Source organism: Pollachius pollachius, assembly GCF_949987615.1.
Source record: "Pollachius pollachius genome assembly, chromosome: 12".
In the NCBI taxonomy this organism is placed as follows: Eukaryota; Metazoa; Chordata; class Actinopteri; order Gadiformes; family Gadidae; genus Pollachius; species Pollachius pollachius.
The window spans coordinates 6,204,569-6,220,079 of record NC_136945.1 but is presented as its reverse complement, the minus strand read 5'-3'; the positions used below and the strand labels follow the sequence as shown (position 1 = coordinate 6,220,079).

General features: G+C 42.4%; 1 protein-coding gene across 3 annotated transcripts; it reads right to left on the bottom strand.

The window, feature by feature from the left end:
• Positions 1 to 3,272: 3,272 nt before the first annotated feature.
• LOC307083991 (store-operated calcium entry regulator STIMATE-like) lies at positions 3,273 to 15,449 on the bottom strand. 3 transcript variants are annotated; one of them, XM_079748092.1, is made up of 10 exons: positions 14,491 to 15,449; positions 12,929 to 12,977; positions 12,719 to 12,814; positions 12,469 to 12,590; positions 12,208 to 12,320; positions 11,772 to 11,849; positions 11,528 to 11,671; positions 8,704 to 8,811; positions 4,491 to 4,614; positions 3,273 to 3,659 (listed from the first exon to the last, which is right to left on the bottom strand). In XM_079748092.1, exons 1-10 carry the CDS (start codon positions 14,708 to 14,710, stop codon positions 3,553 to 3,555), a joined length of 1,161 nt encoding a protein of 386 aa, XP_079604218.1. In that variant the 5' UTR covers positions 14,711 to 15,449; the 3' UTR covers positions 3,273 to 3,552. The 3 variants fall into 3 exon arrangements, with proteins under 3 accessions (XP_079604218.1, XP_079604217.1, XP_079604216.1); XM_079748090.1 differs by lacking the exons at positions 3,273 to 3,659; positions 4,491 to 4,614 and having other exon boundaries at positions 6,739 to 8,811; positions 14,491 to 14,677; positions 15,343 to 15,443; XM_079748091.1 differs by lacking the exons at positions 8,704 to 8,811; positions 11,528 to 11,671; positions 11,772 to 11,849; ... (3 more) ...; positions 12,929 to 12,977; positions 14,491 to 15,449 and adding an exon at positions 4,893 to 4,945.
• Positions 15,450 to 15,511: the final 62 nt, after the last annotated feature.

Here is a 15,511-nt window from a genome sequence, read left to right as displayed (position 1 = left end):
AATGTGGACCAACCCCCTTACCCAAAAAGTACAGCAACATGCATCTTTGGGTTGGATTTTACGTGCATTGCATCCATCTCATGGTTTACCATGTTTCCTCGTTTGTTTTATGTTTTGAACTGTAGAATATTTAGACCAATAGCATAATTCTCAGTAATATCTTCCAGAGCCATTAAAATAAATTAGAATAATTTAGCTTGTTAGCCTATACTAGGAGGGGAAACTAAATAATCTCGAAGAGATTTCAGAAAAGTAAAGACTTTTGATTAACCATGCTGCCGTGCAGTACATTCAACAATTTAGGGTATATGTTTGTTATTTAGTCAGGCTTTGTCTGACTGAAATAAAAAATATAGGGCTAGAAAGTTATAGATACAACTGATGTGCACAAGCAACAATATATTGTTTCTTATATATAAGGTCACACTAATTATACTTTCTGTTTTGTTGTGTATATCCTTATTTATTATTAGTCTTTGTTTGTTGTATTCATGTTTTGCCAATTTTAGATCAAGTGTTCTTGCACATTCATTGGAGTTCTCCCATTACATTTAACTGCTCTCATACTTTTATGATTGTGCGAGTAACAAATGCAACAACTTGCCCTGACTTGGTTACTGAATGGCAGTTTTTTGGTTATCACCTGTTATTCAGCTTCTGCTGCTCTCCTCATAGTAACCTTGCAATACCCCTGCTGATGCCCCTAGGCAATATGCTCTCGTCCCAATATAATATTTTTTTTCCAATGTCAATGAGCTTGTTTGAAGGCGGAAAACTTTAATCCATTTAGGCGTGATAAGCCCTTGTGCCAGACCAGAGGGGCAGTTTCTGACAGGATTTCAATAGCAAGGCTTAGACTTTACAGAGATGCCATCGTACAGGGACACTGTGCACCTCCCAATCTGAACAGAGAGAGGACGAGAAAAAACATGACGTACATGTGCCATATAAAAATATCGGTTACCATAAATAAATGTATGAGGTCAGAAGTGATGTCAAAAAACAAGTTGGGGAAACTAGGTGTGGCACCACCAGATTCCTGTCTGTTTTAAGGGTGATCGGGATAAAATGGCTTATCCTAAACTTGGACTATGAACTGTTGCCTCTGGGCAAAAGATATCGGCTCCCATTTTGTAGGTTAAATAGATTAAAGTTCTCCCTAGTTCCGCTATCAATTAAGCTACTTAATGGAGCTTTCCGGGATGGAACAGTGCAATAACTGGTGGGGCAATAGTGCAGTAACTACTGGGCAGTGCAATCCTTATGGATACTTGGGTCGTGCCTAGACTATGTTTTTCATAATGGGTTTCAAGGTGGGGGTGAGGCCATGTGTTTGGGTAATGCAATGTGTTTCATGTTTTTATGTATGTAAAATTTTTGTTTGCCCAAAGCAAATTTATCTCGTGAGAGAGACAATAAAATACCTTGCTTATTTTCTGCAAAAGAAAGAAAATAATTTGCTTGATAAATTAACAATCCCAGCCTACAAGTCTTGAGTTCTGGGTGATTCAAAACGTATATCTTAACTGTGGGAAAAAAAAACGTATTTGTATATTTTCCTAAATAAAACACGTAAAAAGCTCCCTGGACTGGCCAGAGGACGGAAAAGTCAACACCACACTGACTAAATCCACTCTGTATCCATGAGCCTGCCCATTAGGAGTACAAACACACATCTGTGGCTTGCTCCAAACCAGATATTGTCACGACTCAGAGCGGGAATCAATTGCAGTTCAAAAAGGATTTATTCCCAAACAGTCGAGCAGGCAAATCAGATTCCAGGTAAAGGCAGGGTTCGTAAACAGGCAGGCAGGCAGACAGATACAGACGCACAGGTATGGGCAAGAGAACCAAAACCGATAGGCAGAAGACTTAGCCCAAAACAGGCAGGGTTCAAAACCGGGAAGAACAGTAAACTATAGCTTCTCTTTAAAAAGCTTCACGCTAGTCTCACTCACGTGGCAGTCAGGTAGCAAACAGTACATACCGTGACGATCTGCCAAAGTGAACAGAAAGGGCAGTGTTTAAATACTCCACCATCAATACCCAATGAGAGACAGGTGAACAGAGAAAATAGAGGGAAACAAACAAAGGCAGGAAGTTGCCCAAATAAGGACATGGGTGTTACTCCGGGCACATGACCAACACATGACTACAAACATAGACAAAGTCCAGAATTATCACACTCCAACAGGTAGGGGGAGACAAAAACAACAGTCCATACGAGAATCCTGACAGATATGGGCTAACCCCCTGACTCTAAAAAAAAGAAAGAAAATACAACTTCATTAAAGTAAATTGATGTGCACCTTATAGTCAAGCTAGTATACTTTAAACAACAAGATAATCTGGGTGCCATGTTATCACACTTAACTTAACTTCACTGTGTTCTGCAGACTGAATTCTAACCAATCTTTGGCTGCCATATAAGCTTGTTAAACTAGTTAATATGTAGCACCAGTTCCCCTGTGTTGTAACCGTCACCAAATTGATTTGTTGTTTCAGTGTTTCCCCTAGTTTTTTTGTAGCAGTGAGTTGGTAACCTAGCAACGCAAGGGGGTCCGGGGGCAAAGCCGGTTCTAGGGTGGGGCCACAGGGGCCCTGGACCCAGCTGAAATCTGATTGGCCCCTGACGTGCCCCTGTTCCGTCAATCAATTGACGAGCTGAACTACCGGAGAATACAACGATCACAGATGCAATTCCACACCCAAATTATTGGCGGCAGTAATGTGACAATGCAATTTAGGAGGAGAAGCGGAAATGCGGAGGTCCCCCCCCCCGGAACCGCCACTGTCCGGGGGCATGCCACCCGGAAGAAGATTTTGAAAAATAACCCTTTAAATGGTTACTTCTGTTGAGAGTTTTTGGGGAAAATGTACAGATTGAGCTTCCAAATATGACCTAACAACCAACAGAGTCAAGGTATCTAGTGAGACACCTTTCTTGCAATTTCTTTTTTTTTTTTGCAGTGGCGCTGACAATCCAGCGGCAGTGGTGCACCGCCGCTGGATACCCCATATCTACATATCTACCCCATATCTTCTCTACCTTGCATGTTCATAATTACTTGAAGGCTGAGTACACACGTACTCTTTTTTATCTTTATAAAAAAAGTCATGTTTTTTTTTATGTCTGCTAGGATGTAAAATAATGGTTGTCAATAATATGAAAATAACCAAAAAACGTAGTTACAATATAATATGTATTTATTAAAAATGCAATAAAATGCAAAAATCTATCTTCATGCAGAATAATAAAAAAATAAGGCACATTGTTGTCAAAAGTATTTCACAGGTTGAAACGGCCATATAAATGACATGATGTGGTCAGTACTGATACCTTACAAAAACAGATGGGCCAAGTAATGTCACGACATTGTCTACACAACCAATAACACAACAAATTCACTACTTTAAATGTATTTAACTTCAATAAATATGTTTGCCTATTGCTGTTGTTTTCTCATTCTCCATTTATAGATTGTATAGAATAGTCATAAAATGCATGTTTTATATTCTAGTTCATGACACGTTGGTGGCGTGGCATAGTTTTCATTTTGAGAAAACGCTTCCCCCCTGGCCTCCGGGCTTCTCCAGGGCCGTTTCAGATCCGGATCCGACGCCGCTGAACACGGATGGAGCAACCTTCCCCATGCGCTCTGCAGAAAAGGGAGGGGATCGGCAGATCATGGATGTATGATGATAATATTTTTAGACGCCCAAACCATACGTCCGTATGTACGAGCAGGAGTGATAGTTTCAGGTTTATTGTAGACAGCCTAACCACATGCTTTTACAAAGCACGACACGTGTAACTCATTTTCGAACAGCACATCTAGGAACCAAATATGGCTAATTTATGGTTGTATATAAATCAATCTACGTGTATTCAACAAACTATTAGCAGAGCTATTTAGTTAGTTACCCATCAAGTTGGGTTTCGTAATAGATTAATGGGTTGGACGACTAAATAATTGACGTCATCCACGATCATATGTGTCCCTGGTGGTCTAGTGGTTAGGATTCGGCGCTCTCACCGCCGCGGCCCGGGTTCGATTCCCGGTCAGGGAACTCATCTTTTCTTAGCTTAGGAAAACCGTCTGAATTAAGGCCGGTTCGACTATTTCGACTTTATGATTCGAGAGTCTATTCCAGTTTTTTTTATTTTTTTACCGTTAATTATCACCATGATGTCAAACATTTTGACCACCTCAAAATCGAAATAACAATAAATACAAAAGCATTGTTTATATTCCATTGAACAATGAACAGGGCTGAATCCCAGCACATAAATTGGGGGGAAGAAAAATTGGCTAAAGCGGTCATATTTTGCTGTCAACTTCTGTAAAGGTTTATCTATAGTCCAACAGGCATCATTTTTATTTTTCTTCATAACATTAACAGTAGGCATATGTGGGTAGTCCACACTATCTTTGTAAGAATGTGTGATCCGATCCGTCTCGAAGGCAACAGAGAAAGGACTTACTCACCACACTCCACCATGACCTCATACGTCTTACTCTTGACTTCGCCCCTCAGGCCCAGTTTACTGCGTGCTCCTTTCAGGTCCTCCTCCTTCATAACTGGTCGCTTCTTCTTTTTCACCTCACCAGGCTGGTAAAAAGCCCAGTTTGACAATGGAAGAAAATACAGGGAACAGATTTAAGTTTGTATTTATTCAAGTATTAGTATATATATAGTATTTTCAGTGCCATTCACAAAATGTTTTTTTCCCCCCTGGTAACATTGACATTTACATTTAGGGCATTTAGCAGACGCTTTTATTCAAAGTGACTTAGAATAAGTACATTTCAAATAAATAAACAAATTATTTATTGATCACCTTTTCAGAGTATTGAAAAGGACAAGCGTATTTTTCTGAGCGGGCTCACCTGTGACATGGTGTGTCCGGTCAGTGTGGTCGCTATCAACGTTGTCCACCTGGTGTTATGGTTTGCCTTAGTGTCCTGGAGCCCCCGGCTGTTATATAGGCCTGGATCAGAGCGTGACACACATTTCCCATCGTGGAGTAACTCAAAGCCTTCGTCTGTTGTCAGTGAGTATTATTAGATGTGACGTGAGCTGGCTGGTGGCCTTCTGTTTTAATTCATCATGGAGTTATGGAGGATCAACTGATATGGGTGTGGGGGGGGGGGGGGGGGCAGGACAAGTGTCTGTCTGCTTCTCCCCCTCCCCCCAACACCACACCTCCGTCTATTTAAAGAAACACAGTCAGTGATGGAGCTATATTTCCCTAGCTCCAGTGTTGTATTGTCTGCTTCTTTGGTCTTAAAATGCAGTACATTAGAGATCGAATAATTCTACATTGTGGATTAAAATGCCCACACACTTAGACATACATCTGTGTCTAAGGTGAGCAGTCATAATGAAATGTAGGATAGCCAAACAAATCATGCTACATATAAACCAGCCTGTCAAGATAATGAGTCCAATTACCTTTGTTTTTGTTTTTCTATTAGGTGCTTATACGTCCCACATTATCTGCATCTAAAACATGTTTAATGATGGCTTGGTAGGTTGGAAGTTGAGTCAAAGTTTATATTCAGACCCTATCCACTCCAGCAACTGAAATGAACTGGAACATGCCATTCAGATGCAGGAGCCACATTTATAGGTCATGAATCAGTCTTTCAGCTTTTAAGACACACACGTTTGTGTCTTTAGACATATACGTTTGCATCTTTAGACACATACGTTTGTGCCAGCTGATGTGTTCCAAATAAATGGGCCTCAGCTTTTTACGTGTTTTATTTATTTTTTTCAAATCATTGGGACTCGGTGATGGATAATATGTGTAATTTTTATTATGAAACTATTTAATGCATTGTTTTCTTTTCCAACATGTATCAAATAACCATTTGCATGGAAATCATAATGGTAGGCCTACTGCTCCGAAAAGTTTATGAAATTATACCTTGAAAAGATCGGTTATGGGTTTAATACTCTTTTCGGTAACGCGTTATATTAAGGTCCTTGTAATAAGCCTTAGTTAATATATAAGACCTATTAGATAGAGATAATATGCTTATTAACATTTATTGAGTCTTACTAACTTACCTATCATGTCATTAAAGGACTTATAAACCGTAATAAGCATTGTCCCTGCTTTAGATCCTGTATCTTCAAAATACATAATTAGCAGTTTAATAAAGGATTTAGAGAACTTTAATCTATTAACAACTATAAGAAACTCATAACTATTAATGTTATTAAGCAATCAATAAATATTTATTTAATAATTTACTTATCTCACAATTAACATGTTTATTATGTTATTAACACTTATAGTCTTATTGACACCAATTAATGTTAATAAGCATATAATAAGAGTCTTATTACCATTAACTAAGGCTTATTACAAGGACCTTAATATAAAGCGTTACCCTTTTTTTCTACAAGATATTTATATTGCTATGCTATCTACTGTATTTGCTGGTCAAGTACCACTTTAAACTTGATATTTACTGACCACATTACATATTTAATCAAAACTGTGTTCTTTAAAAGCATTCGCTCTGTAACATCACAGTCGATCTCTAATAGCTAAAACTTTATTAATTAAATTAATGAATTAACCTAATCCAGGTTCAATGCAGGCATGCTCCTTCATCAGTACGGCAGATGGCATCCGTTAAAGGTTATCCAGGTCATACATCAATCAGGTTGCTGCTTTAGATTGACAAAAAAAGATAAGAATGCTGTTGCTCAGGTTTCAGATTATTTATTGGAAAAGCATATATAATGATGATCAGTCTTATTTGTCAGTACATTTTACAGTGCAGCATTTGTATTTCACAAAATACAAAAGCCCTCTTTGACCTACTTGAGCTCATGGTAATGGTGGACCATGTCGATGTTTTACCATTAAAAGTGCATTCAGTCAAACGTCCAACAGCATCATAATGACATCACTACATCATTAGTCATCACAGTTGCCGTTTGTCACCCTTTTTTATTTTTGGAAGGACCAGCCACTAGCTCTGAACACTTTTGCATAACACTTGTATACAAAGCAGGCAAACACACACACATACACATGCCTACACACAAACACGCATGCATGCGCCTACACACAAACACGCATACACACGCCTACACACAAACACGCATACACACGCCTACACACAAACACACGCCTACACACAAATACGCATAGACAAACACGCATACACACGCCTACACACAAATACGCATACACACGCCTACACACAAATACGCATACACACGCCTACACACAAACACGCATACACACGCCTACACACAAACCTGCATACACACGCCCACACACTGACCTTTCGTTTAAAGGCTGGTCCCTAGTAGCCCAACCATTTTTAAGTGTGTGCTTCTGTAACATTGTGAAAATGAGCACCTGTGGACTTGCTGCATACCGGGCCAGGGCCTCTGTTCCATCGCCTGGTCAAACACACGCACACAACAGTGAGCTCACAGAGGCACGTGGTCGGATCAAAGAGCAAATGGGGGTGAAAACAAACAAGGAAACATGAGGAAAAACGAAAACATTGAACATAACAAATGGGAAGGTGTGCAGTGGGTCCCATATCATCCTACACCAGGACAACAACGACAAAGAATACTTGTTGGAAGAGGCAAGGTCGCCTTCTGGGCACAAATAACAATTATACCAAAAACAACCCAAATACGAGCAAAGAATCAAAGATGGAGACAAAAACTTTACTGTCTGGTAAACCGTGAAGAGCCAGAGAGAGGAATGAAAGAGTGTACCTTTAGGATGACACATAATTGTTCAGCCATCTTGCTTGAACAACAAAATCAACCACTGCGATAAAAGGGCAACATTTAAGTGTTACTTTGCATTAATGGCCTAGCTATACAAAGAGTAGAGATAGGTGTTGCATACATCAACACAATACATACACACCATAAGCTGTAGATTTAGTATTGTTTGAAAAGGTTAGGGCCATGTATATACGACAGACCTAACATTCTGAGGTTATGCTTAAATACGTACAATATGGTTTCCCTGTTGGTCAACTTTCACACACTCGCATGCACACACAAACACATGCACACACGCATAAAAACACGCACACCACCAGCTGTGGTGGTGTTCCATTTACAGGAAACAGTTAATATAATAATTCATTTATACAATCACTAGGGCGACCGTTTAAAATCACATAATGAATAATGGACTCTCTCACACACACACACACACACACACACACACACACACACACACACACACACACACACACACACACACACATTAAACATGACCAACCCCCATTCTCTTTCCTATGTCTTGACAATACACCAGTGTTAAAACAAAACAATGATATTACAAGTTGGCATTCAGGAACAAACCAACAGTAAACCGATAAGACACAGCCAATGAGGGGCAGACAAAATAAAAACACACCACGCATCCATTGTACCGCAAATGTTTGCCAAAGTCTTGCATCCAAGTTAAGACCGTTTGTGCAGGAGTGCTGTAGTGTTCCAGGGGAAGCAGTATTCCACCGGTTCCGTTTGCTCAAAGGACCTGCAAGTACGCTACCTTAGGGGGCCGGGAACCCTCCCCCAACCCAAAGGCTTCCCCCCGACCAGGCAGCTACAAGCAGGAATCACGGTGGTGGTGTGAGGCGTGTGGTGAGCGAGTACCAGGCCAGTCTGGGTGAGGCTCAGGCCGGCGGGTCAAACAGGGATCCCCATGCGATGCTTCTTCTTCTTCACCGTCTTTAGGCCGCTGAGACGCCGCACGTCGTCCTCGTCTGAGTCGTCCATCTCATCGTCGGCTGAGAAGAGGATCTGACAAACACAGTAAAAACAAAGACGTTAAGGATTGAGGCGACACTAGAGCTATACCAGGACTAAGGGTTCTATGGCCACATATACCCCCTTATATTTACATAAGGTGGTATTGAGGCTACACTAGAGCTATACCAGGACTTTTATTTGCAGATCTTGCTATAAAAAAACCTACTATAGTGTGATACCTCAGATATTTTATTGGTATTCAGAATGTATCTTGCCCCCTGGTTTAAGGGAGGTTGAAGTGGCGCATGTGACCATGTTCAGCTTTTCCAGCTACACTTGAATTTGATTTAAAAAAAAAAAAAAAAAAGTTATGTATTTCCGATCAAACTTTGCTTGATGGGTGAATCGACTGCGGGGATTTAGCCAGAAGAATCCCCCTCTGAACATTGATTCTGAAGTGCTCCTGCATTACTACACAAGCATAGTAATGTTAAAAAATGGGAATTCAAGAATTATATCCTAGGGAACAATTGTATTTAGTATATGTATTTAGTATAATGAATATGACAATGCGAGAGGTAGAAAGCGAGTACATTAAAGATAGAGTGAAGCGCAGATAAAATAACACAACCTGCTACCAGAACACTTTAATCAGTCTTTAATAAACCTATCAATGAGTATGAGGCATTAACATGAGGCGCGTTCCGACTTAAGGCCGATTTACACCTCCTGATCCGGACGAAATTCGTCCGTCTGTACCAAACGTTGTCTCCGGGACTACGCTTCATACCTCCGTCCGGTTTCAGCGTTGTTATGGATGTTACGCAGTACATCCTCTAGAGGGCAGTGACTGTCGTGTCACAAATTAACGGAATCGACAATCGCAAACATGGCATCTGTAGAGGAGATGGTTTTGCTTTGTGTCATCCGAAATCGGCAAAAAAAAAGGTGCAAAAAGTGTAGGCCTACGCGGCGGTGGCATGTGACACCCCTCACCAACCCGCAGATTAGCTCCTCAAAATGTTGCGGCATTTTTTAAATGACCAGTTACAACTCATTGCCAAAGCAGGGGAACAATAAAATAAAAAGGTCAAGTATATAGTATAATATAAGTATAAAACGTTAAATACAATATATATACATATCAGATATTATACTACTCTATCTATTTTCACGAATGGTCTGATTTCTGACTCTATACTGCCGCCTCGATTTCCGGTGGTATTGCTCCGTTTCTCCCGGAGCACTCCGGGTTCGTAAGCTCAGAGGCGACGGACCCACTGACGGATGAAACACCTCCGGGACCGGACGAAACGGTCCGTATCCGTATTTACCGTAGGGTGTGAATGGGCCTTTAGGGACTTTTCTCTCTAATGCCGCTATAGGTGTGTCTTGGGAGAGAGGACCCGCCCAACTTCTCAGTTTAGCGGCTCAGTTAGCGGCTTGGGTATTACCTGCCTCCCGGTAGGAGCTTTCATTGCAGCTCCTAACTAGTCGACGCTGCATGGATACAGTTGAGGCGGGATATGAAGTGAGTACCACGTTTGATTAAGGCGGGATATGACGCGAGTACAACTTGACACATCCAGAACATACAAACAGCACCATTTATAAAAAACAAGCTGCACAGACTGAGACAATTATAAATAAATTATTACTGACGAGAAATTAAAAATTGCGTAAAACAAATAGTGTCGCAGAACTAATTACGTCACATTTAAACTCTGTTGGATAAACGCTACAAAAGGCTCCTGTATGGGAACGGACACCGAGGGGAAGTAAGAAAGTGTGGGCGTATCCAAAACACAGAGCCACTTTCCAAGTGCCTCTGTCGCAACACGCCAATAATGATAAAGAAACTGATCTTTCGACAATACCTACCGCCACGAAATAACAGCTCGAGATCCGAAGTACAATTAAATATTGACTTTGCTCCCACACGAAAGTTTGAAAGCAAAGTCAATGTTGGTATGTGTTCTGTGTTGCAGAGCGTTCATCTCAGAAACTTTATCAGCCTATAAAGTGACTGGCAGCTTGCACAGGCCAGGGTGGTTAACAACTACAGGACATTACTCAGTCTGTTGGTTGCAAATAAAGCAAAGCCTTGGACTTTGTTGGAATCAGACTACTTACACTCTATATAGTGCACTACTTAGTGCAAATCTGTTTCCCTGATTAGTTCACTATTTAATTTCATCCAATAGTGATGGACTGCACATACTGGTAATTTATGCAAATGAGATGACATAAATGGTGCCTGACCTCCCTGTTTACACTATAGTGTCGTATTAAGTTTTTTTGATAAAAAGGGAATAGAGAACTAAGGAACAAGGGAGCCATTTGGAACATAACCTAAGTGTATCCCCACAGCAGGTGGAGGCAGCAGAGGACAGGAATAGAACACAGTCCAGCTGCCGTGGCCACAGAATCAACAGCTAGCAGAAGCCTCCCAGAGGGGACCTCCGCGCTTAAATGGAGATGGGGAGCTTATTTGTTGTTTTTTTGGTTTTGTCCACGTCAGCAATCCAGAATATGCTTAAAGGGGACATCTCATACCACCAGGTGTGAGTGTGATTAGCCATTACAAGCAGGTTTGAAAATGTGCAGCATTGTGACATCACAGGTGGGCGTGTCCATCTAGATGTGTGACGGATAGATGGACACGCCCACCTGTGATGTCACAATGCTGCACATTTTCAAACCTGCTTGTAATGGCTGATCACACTCACACCTGGTGGTATGAGATGTCCCCTTGAAGGTGTCTTACCTCGGACTCCGAGTCGTCGTGGGACAGGGCCCGCCGGTAGCGCACCTTGCTGCTCCCCCGGGGGTCCTCATCTCGCTCCTCTAGCTTGGCTTTTGTCCTGTGCTTCTTCATGAGGAAGTTATCCACCACCCAGAACATGAGGGCCTGAGACGGAAAAAATGAATGCATTAATGGAGGGCCCGCGGCTGATAAATGCGGAGCGGCACAGACGTTTAGTTACTCAACACACTAACAGCGTACTCACGTTGATGAAGAACGGAACAATGAGCATGACGATGGCCAACTCGAGGTCAGGATTATCTATTGGGTTGAGGAGGGACAACTGTAACACACACACACACACACACACACACACACACACACACACACAATGATCTGTTACAGTCCAACCACACACAGACATCAGTCTCATTTCGATGATCTGCTACAGTCTAATACCCTTCATTATCACACCAGGTGTGATGTTGATTAGCCATAATGGGCCATGACAACACACATGGGGACTGTCCACCCAGATGATTGATCTACCAGCCACCTACTCAGTTGTCTGTACCAACTCTTAGGCTGATCTATCCGCGTTTCATCTGAGTCGACAGGCCCACGTGTGACGTGTGAATAGGGATCCTTTAAGTAATACATCGATGTGGCAGCTAGGTTTGAACTGGAATGTCGCTCCCCACCTTCTTCCACTGGGGGATGAGAAGGACCAGCATGATGACGACCTTCTCAAACATCATGATGAGGATGTAGAGAGCACACTGACCCACCCAGGCAGAACACTGCACCGGCTCTCCTACACACACAGACACACACACACACAGTTAAACATGGGTCCAGAGAAACTTGTGTGCTGCAGGCGGGAACATTGCAGCATTGCAAATGATGCCCGCTAACGCCCTCCACTGGACATTGCTGGTAGAGCAGGCGAAGCGGGCCCTCACCGTATTCTCCAAAGCGCAGAGAGTCCCACTGCCTGCACTCCACCACAGCACTGACGGCCCTCACCCCGGCGTAGATCAGCAGCATCCCCAACGACGCATCCAGAAGGAAGTTGATGAGATATCTACAAGAGGGCGGGAGGGAAGGAGAGGCGGTCGGCGCACGCCAATACACTTCGCCATTGGGCCCTGGGCCGAGCGCCACTTACAAAGCCTCGAGGTACAAAAAAGCAGTCATTCCGAGGCAACTCACAGAGAACAGGGATCCTCCTCGGTGAGGTCCGACAGGTAAACGTTGGCGAAATGAATGAACAGCATCCCGATGGCCTGTTTTGAGGTGTCCAGGAACCTGTCAGGAGGAAAAAAAAAAATCAAAAAAAGAAAAATCATTATAGGGACTCTATTGTAACCTGCCATCGGTCATCTCATGCTCTTTCTAGAGCGGGTGAAGAAACTTGCTCACCAGATCCTCCAGGGCCTTCGTTCGTGCTTGGGCTCTCTGAAGCGTTTCACTGTGGAGGACACAGCATGTCTCGTTACGAGTGGCGGATTACACGGAGGCCACAGTGCACTGATCAAACAGAATCCCCAGCACGCCTTTAAATCCACCCAATGGCCCCTGCCTGCATTTTAAATGGCGTTTTGTAACAGCTCATTTATTCTACGCAAGCATGTGGTGTGATTTTACAGGCTGGCCTTTTCACCTCTACCGAACGGATATCAGATATGCTGGTAACCTGATTATACCTACTGTATCACATACATTATTATAATGACATGGAATGAAAAACAAAGAAATGCGTTTAAATGTGTTGAATTGGACAAACTAACTTTGTTTTAACGTAGTTCAGTACAAGTTGGATAGATAGTGTCAATTCGGCCATATGCAAGTTCAAGTAACATTGTCCTTAGTCCTGCTCCTCTTCACAGCTTGATATCAGCTGCTAGTTGACTAACAGTAGTTTTAGCAACATATGTCTGAAGTTTAAAAATAAAATGTGATTAAAGAAAAAAAGAATAGAACCAAATTAAAAATAATGAATATACAGCAAAGTAAATTGTATATAGTCATCGTCAGTGTGCAAGGTCCGTTGGATGGTTCTTGAGCATGCACCGGGCCTGGGGTTGGAAGCTATTGGGGAACCCGTTAGGTCCAGTAATGATGCTCGGCCATCTGGAGTCTCTTGACAGGAGAATACATGACGAATGGGCTGGTTTGTGTCCTTTGTAAGTGCGAGGGCTCTGCTTCAGCAGCATATGTAGAGGTCGCTGATGGCTGGTAGTTCCCCTTCTATGATCCTCTGTGCTGTTTTTACAACCCTCTGGGTTGTACCAGACTGAGTTTCCTCAAGTCAATACACTTTCGATGAGGCTGCGCTTGAATATCAGAGCGTTATTGTGCTCATGCCCCATCTCTGTAAGCACATAAGAAAGTAAGAGTCGCTGTTGTGCCTTCCTCAGGACGATGAGTTCTGTCTGTCAGGAAGCCCAGGTCTCACCAGACTAGGTGCTTCCGCCCTTTCTAACGCTGACGCTGTGGCAGTACAAAACAATGCCTGCAGATGCATATGCAAAACTCTTAGATAACTAAATGTTACAATGCTTAACCATGACTATGCTGGGTTATGAAAGGCATGGGCCTTCAATAAACCTATCCTTTTAATGGTTGCTCTGTGCATGTAATCTGATTCTTTAAAGAGGCTCACTCTGCATGCAAGTCCTCTATACTGAGGCACACTATTGAGAAGTAATGACCTTGCTGTTCCAGCTCATCAGCACGCACACACACACACACACACACACACACACACACAATAATTCTGTTGTGTCAAACATTCCTCACCTCTGCAAGACGGCAGCAAAAATATGCAGCATGTTGCTATTAGAATGGTTAACTCGCTGCTATATCATATATTGAATCATACATTACACTATGGGAAATCACAGGAATGAAAAGCAACGTCCCTGTTGCAGTTTAAATACTGGTTCATTCTCTTTAGGCAGGGTTCACCCCGTCATACTTACACATCAATATGCTGAAGGCCAGGACGGCTAGAAGCCCTTGCAGGAAAATCCCCAAAGAGTCCATTAGCGCACCGTTTTCACACCCTCGGTTGTCCGCACCTGGCATGGGACTGGCGGGCGCCGATGTGTTGGTGGACATTGCGGAGAGGCCCTGTACACCTGGCCCAGGTAAAGCCAGGTCTCCAACCTTGGAGAGCGAATTAACCGCACTGGCAGCCATTGGGTCAACTTGACATAGGACTAACTAAAGAACATGGAATTAAGTGAATTTGATTAACTAGTCCGCCCGGCCCTCGTAAGTTACCTCGTAATCACTACGTGAGACACACTCAGTAACACATAATATCTCATTACGTGCAGTCTCATTCTTTTGGACACTCAAATATCCATATTTGCGTAATCTATTCTTTATCAAGACGTGAAGTAGCTACCACTCAAGAATCACAAGGCCATACTTGGTTGGTTTATAGCCACAATGGGCTTTTAACATATGTCCGATCGTCTGCATGAAATGAACCAAGTAATGGGAATATCTTCCAGACGATGCAGTGGAATACAAGTAGGACCTCACTTACATGCATCCGTTAGCCTGCTTTACAGTGTAGTCCCGGCAATTTGTTCACTTAGTAAATGCATAGGTTATATTGTATGCATTTGCATAAAATACCAAACAACTCAACGCTAAAGGAACCGGTCGATACAGATGAGGTAAGAAGGAAGTCAGGAATGCCGCTAACGTTACACTGTAGCCTAGAAGCTAACACCCTGCTTATTAGGGAATACAATACGAGCAAGTTTCTAGTGAAATTAAACGCCGAGTATTTTCAAAGCACACTAGTTGGATCAAATTACCACTTTTGCAGTTGTCCAAAAAAGAATGTTCACATTGTTTAAGAAAAAAATAACTATTTTGCAGTCGCTTATCACCAATCCAGCTGCTAGCAGCGGTGCTGCTCCTGTTGACATACGTCATTTCACGCGACCAACGTAAAACGGGTGCATGATGGGAAGTGTAGTAAGA

What these genes read in the sequence shown, in the direction of transcription:
- LOC307083991 (XM_079748092.1), bottom strand. Translation starts at nt 14,710, where the DNA reads ATGGCTGCCAGTGCGGTTAATTCGCTCTCCAAGGTTGGAGACCTGGCT. An exon ending in GAGGAGGATCCCTGTTCTCT is followed by an intron (nt 12,591 to 12,718) that starts GTGAGTTGCCTC and finishes GCCCTCTTGTAG; the next exon opens with ATATCTCATCAACTTCCTTC. An exon ending in TCTGCGCTTTGGAGAATACG is followed by an intron (nt 12,321 to 12,468) that starts GTGAGGGCCCGC and finishes CTGTGTGTGTAG; the next exon opens with GAGAGCCGGTGCAGTGTTCT.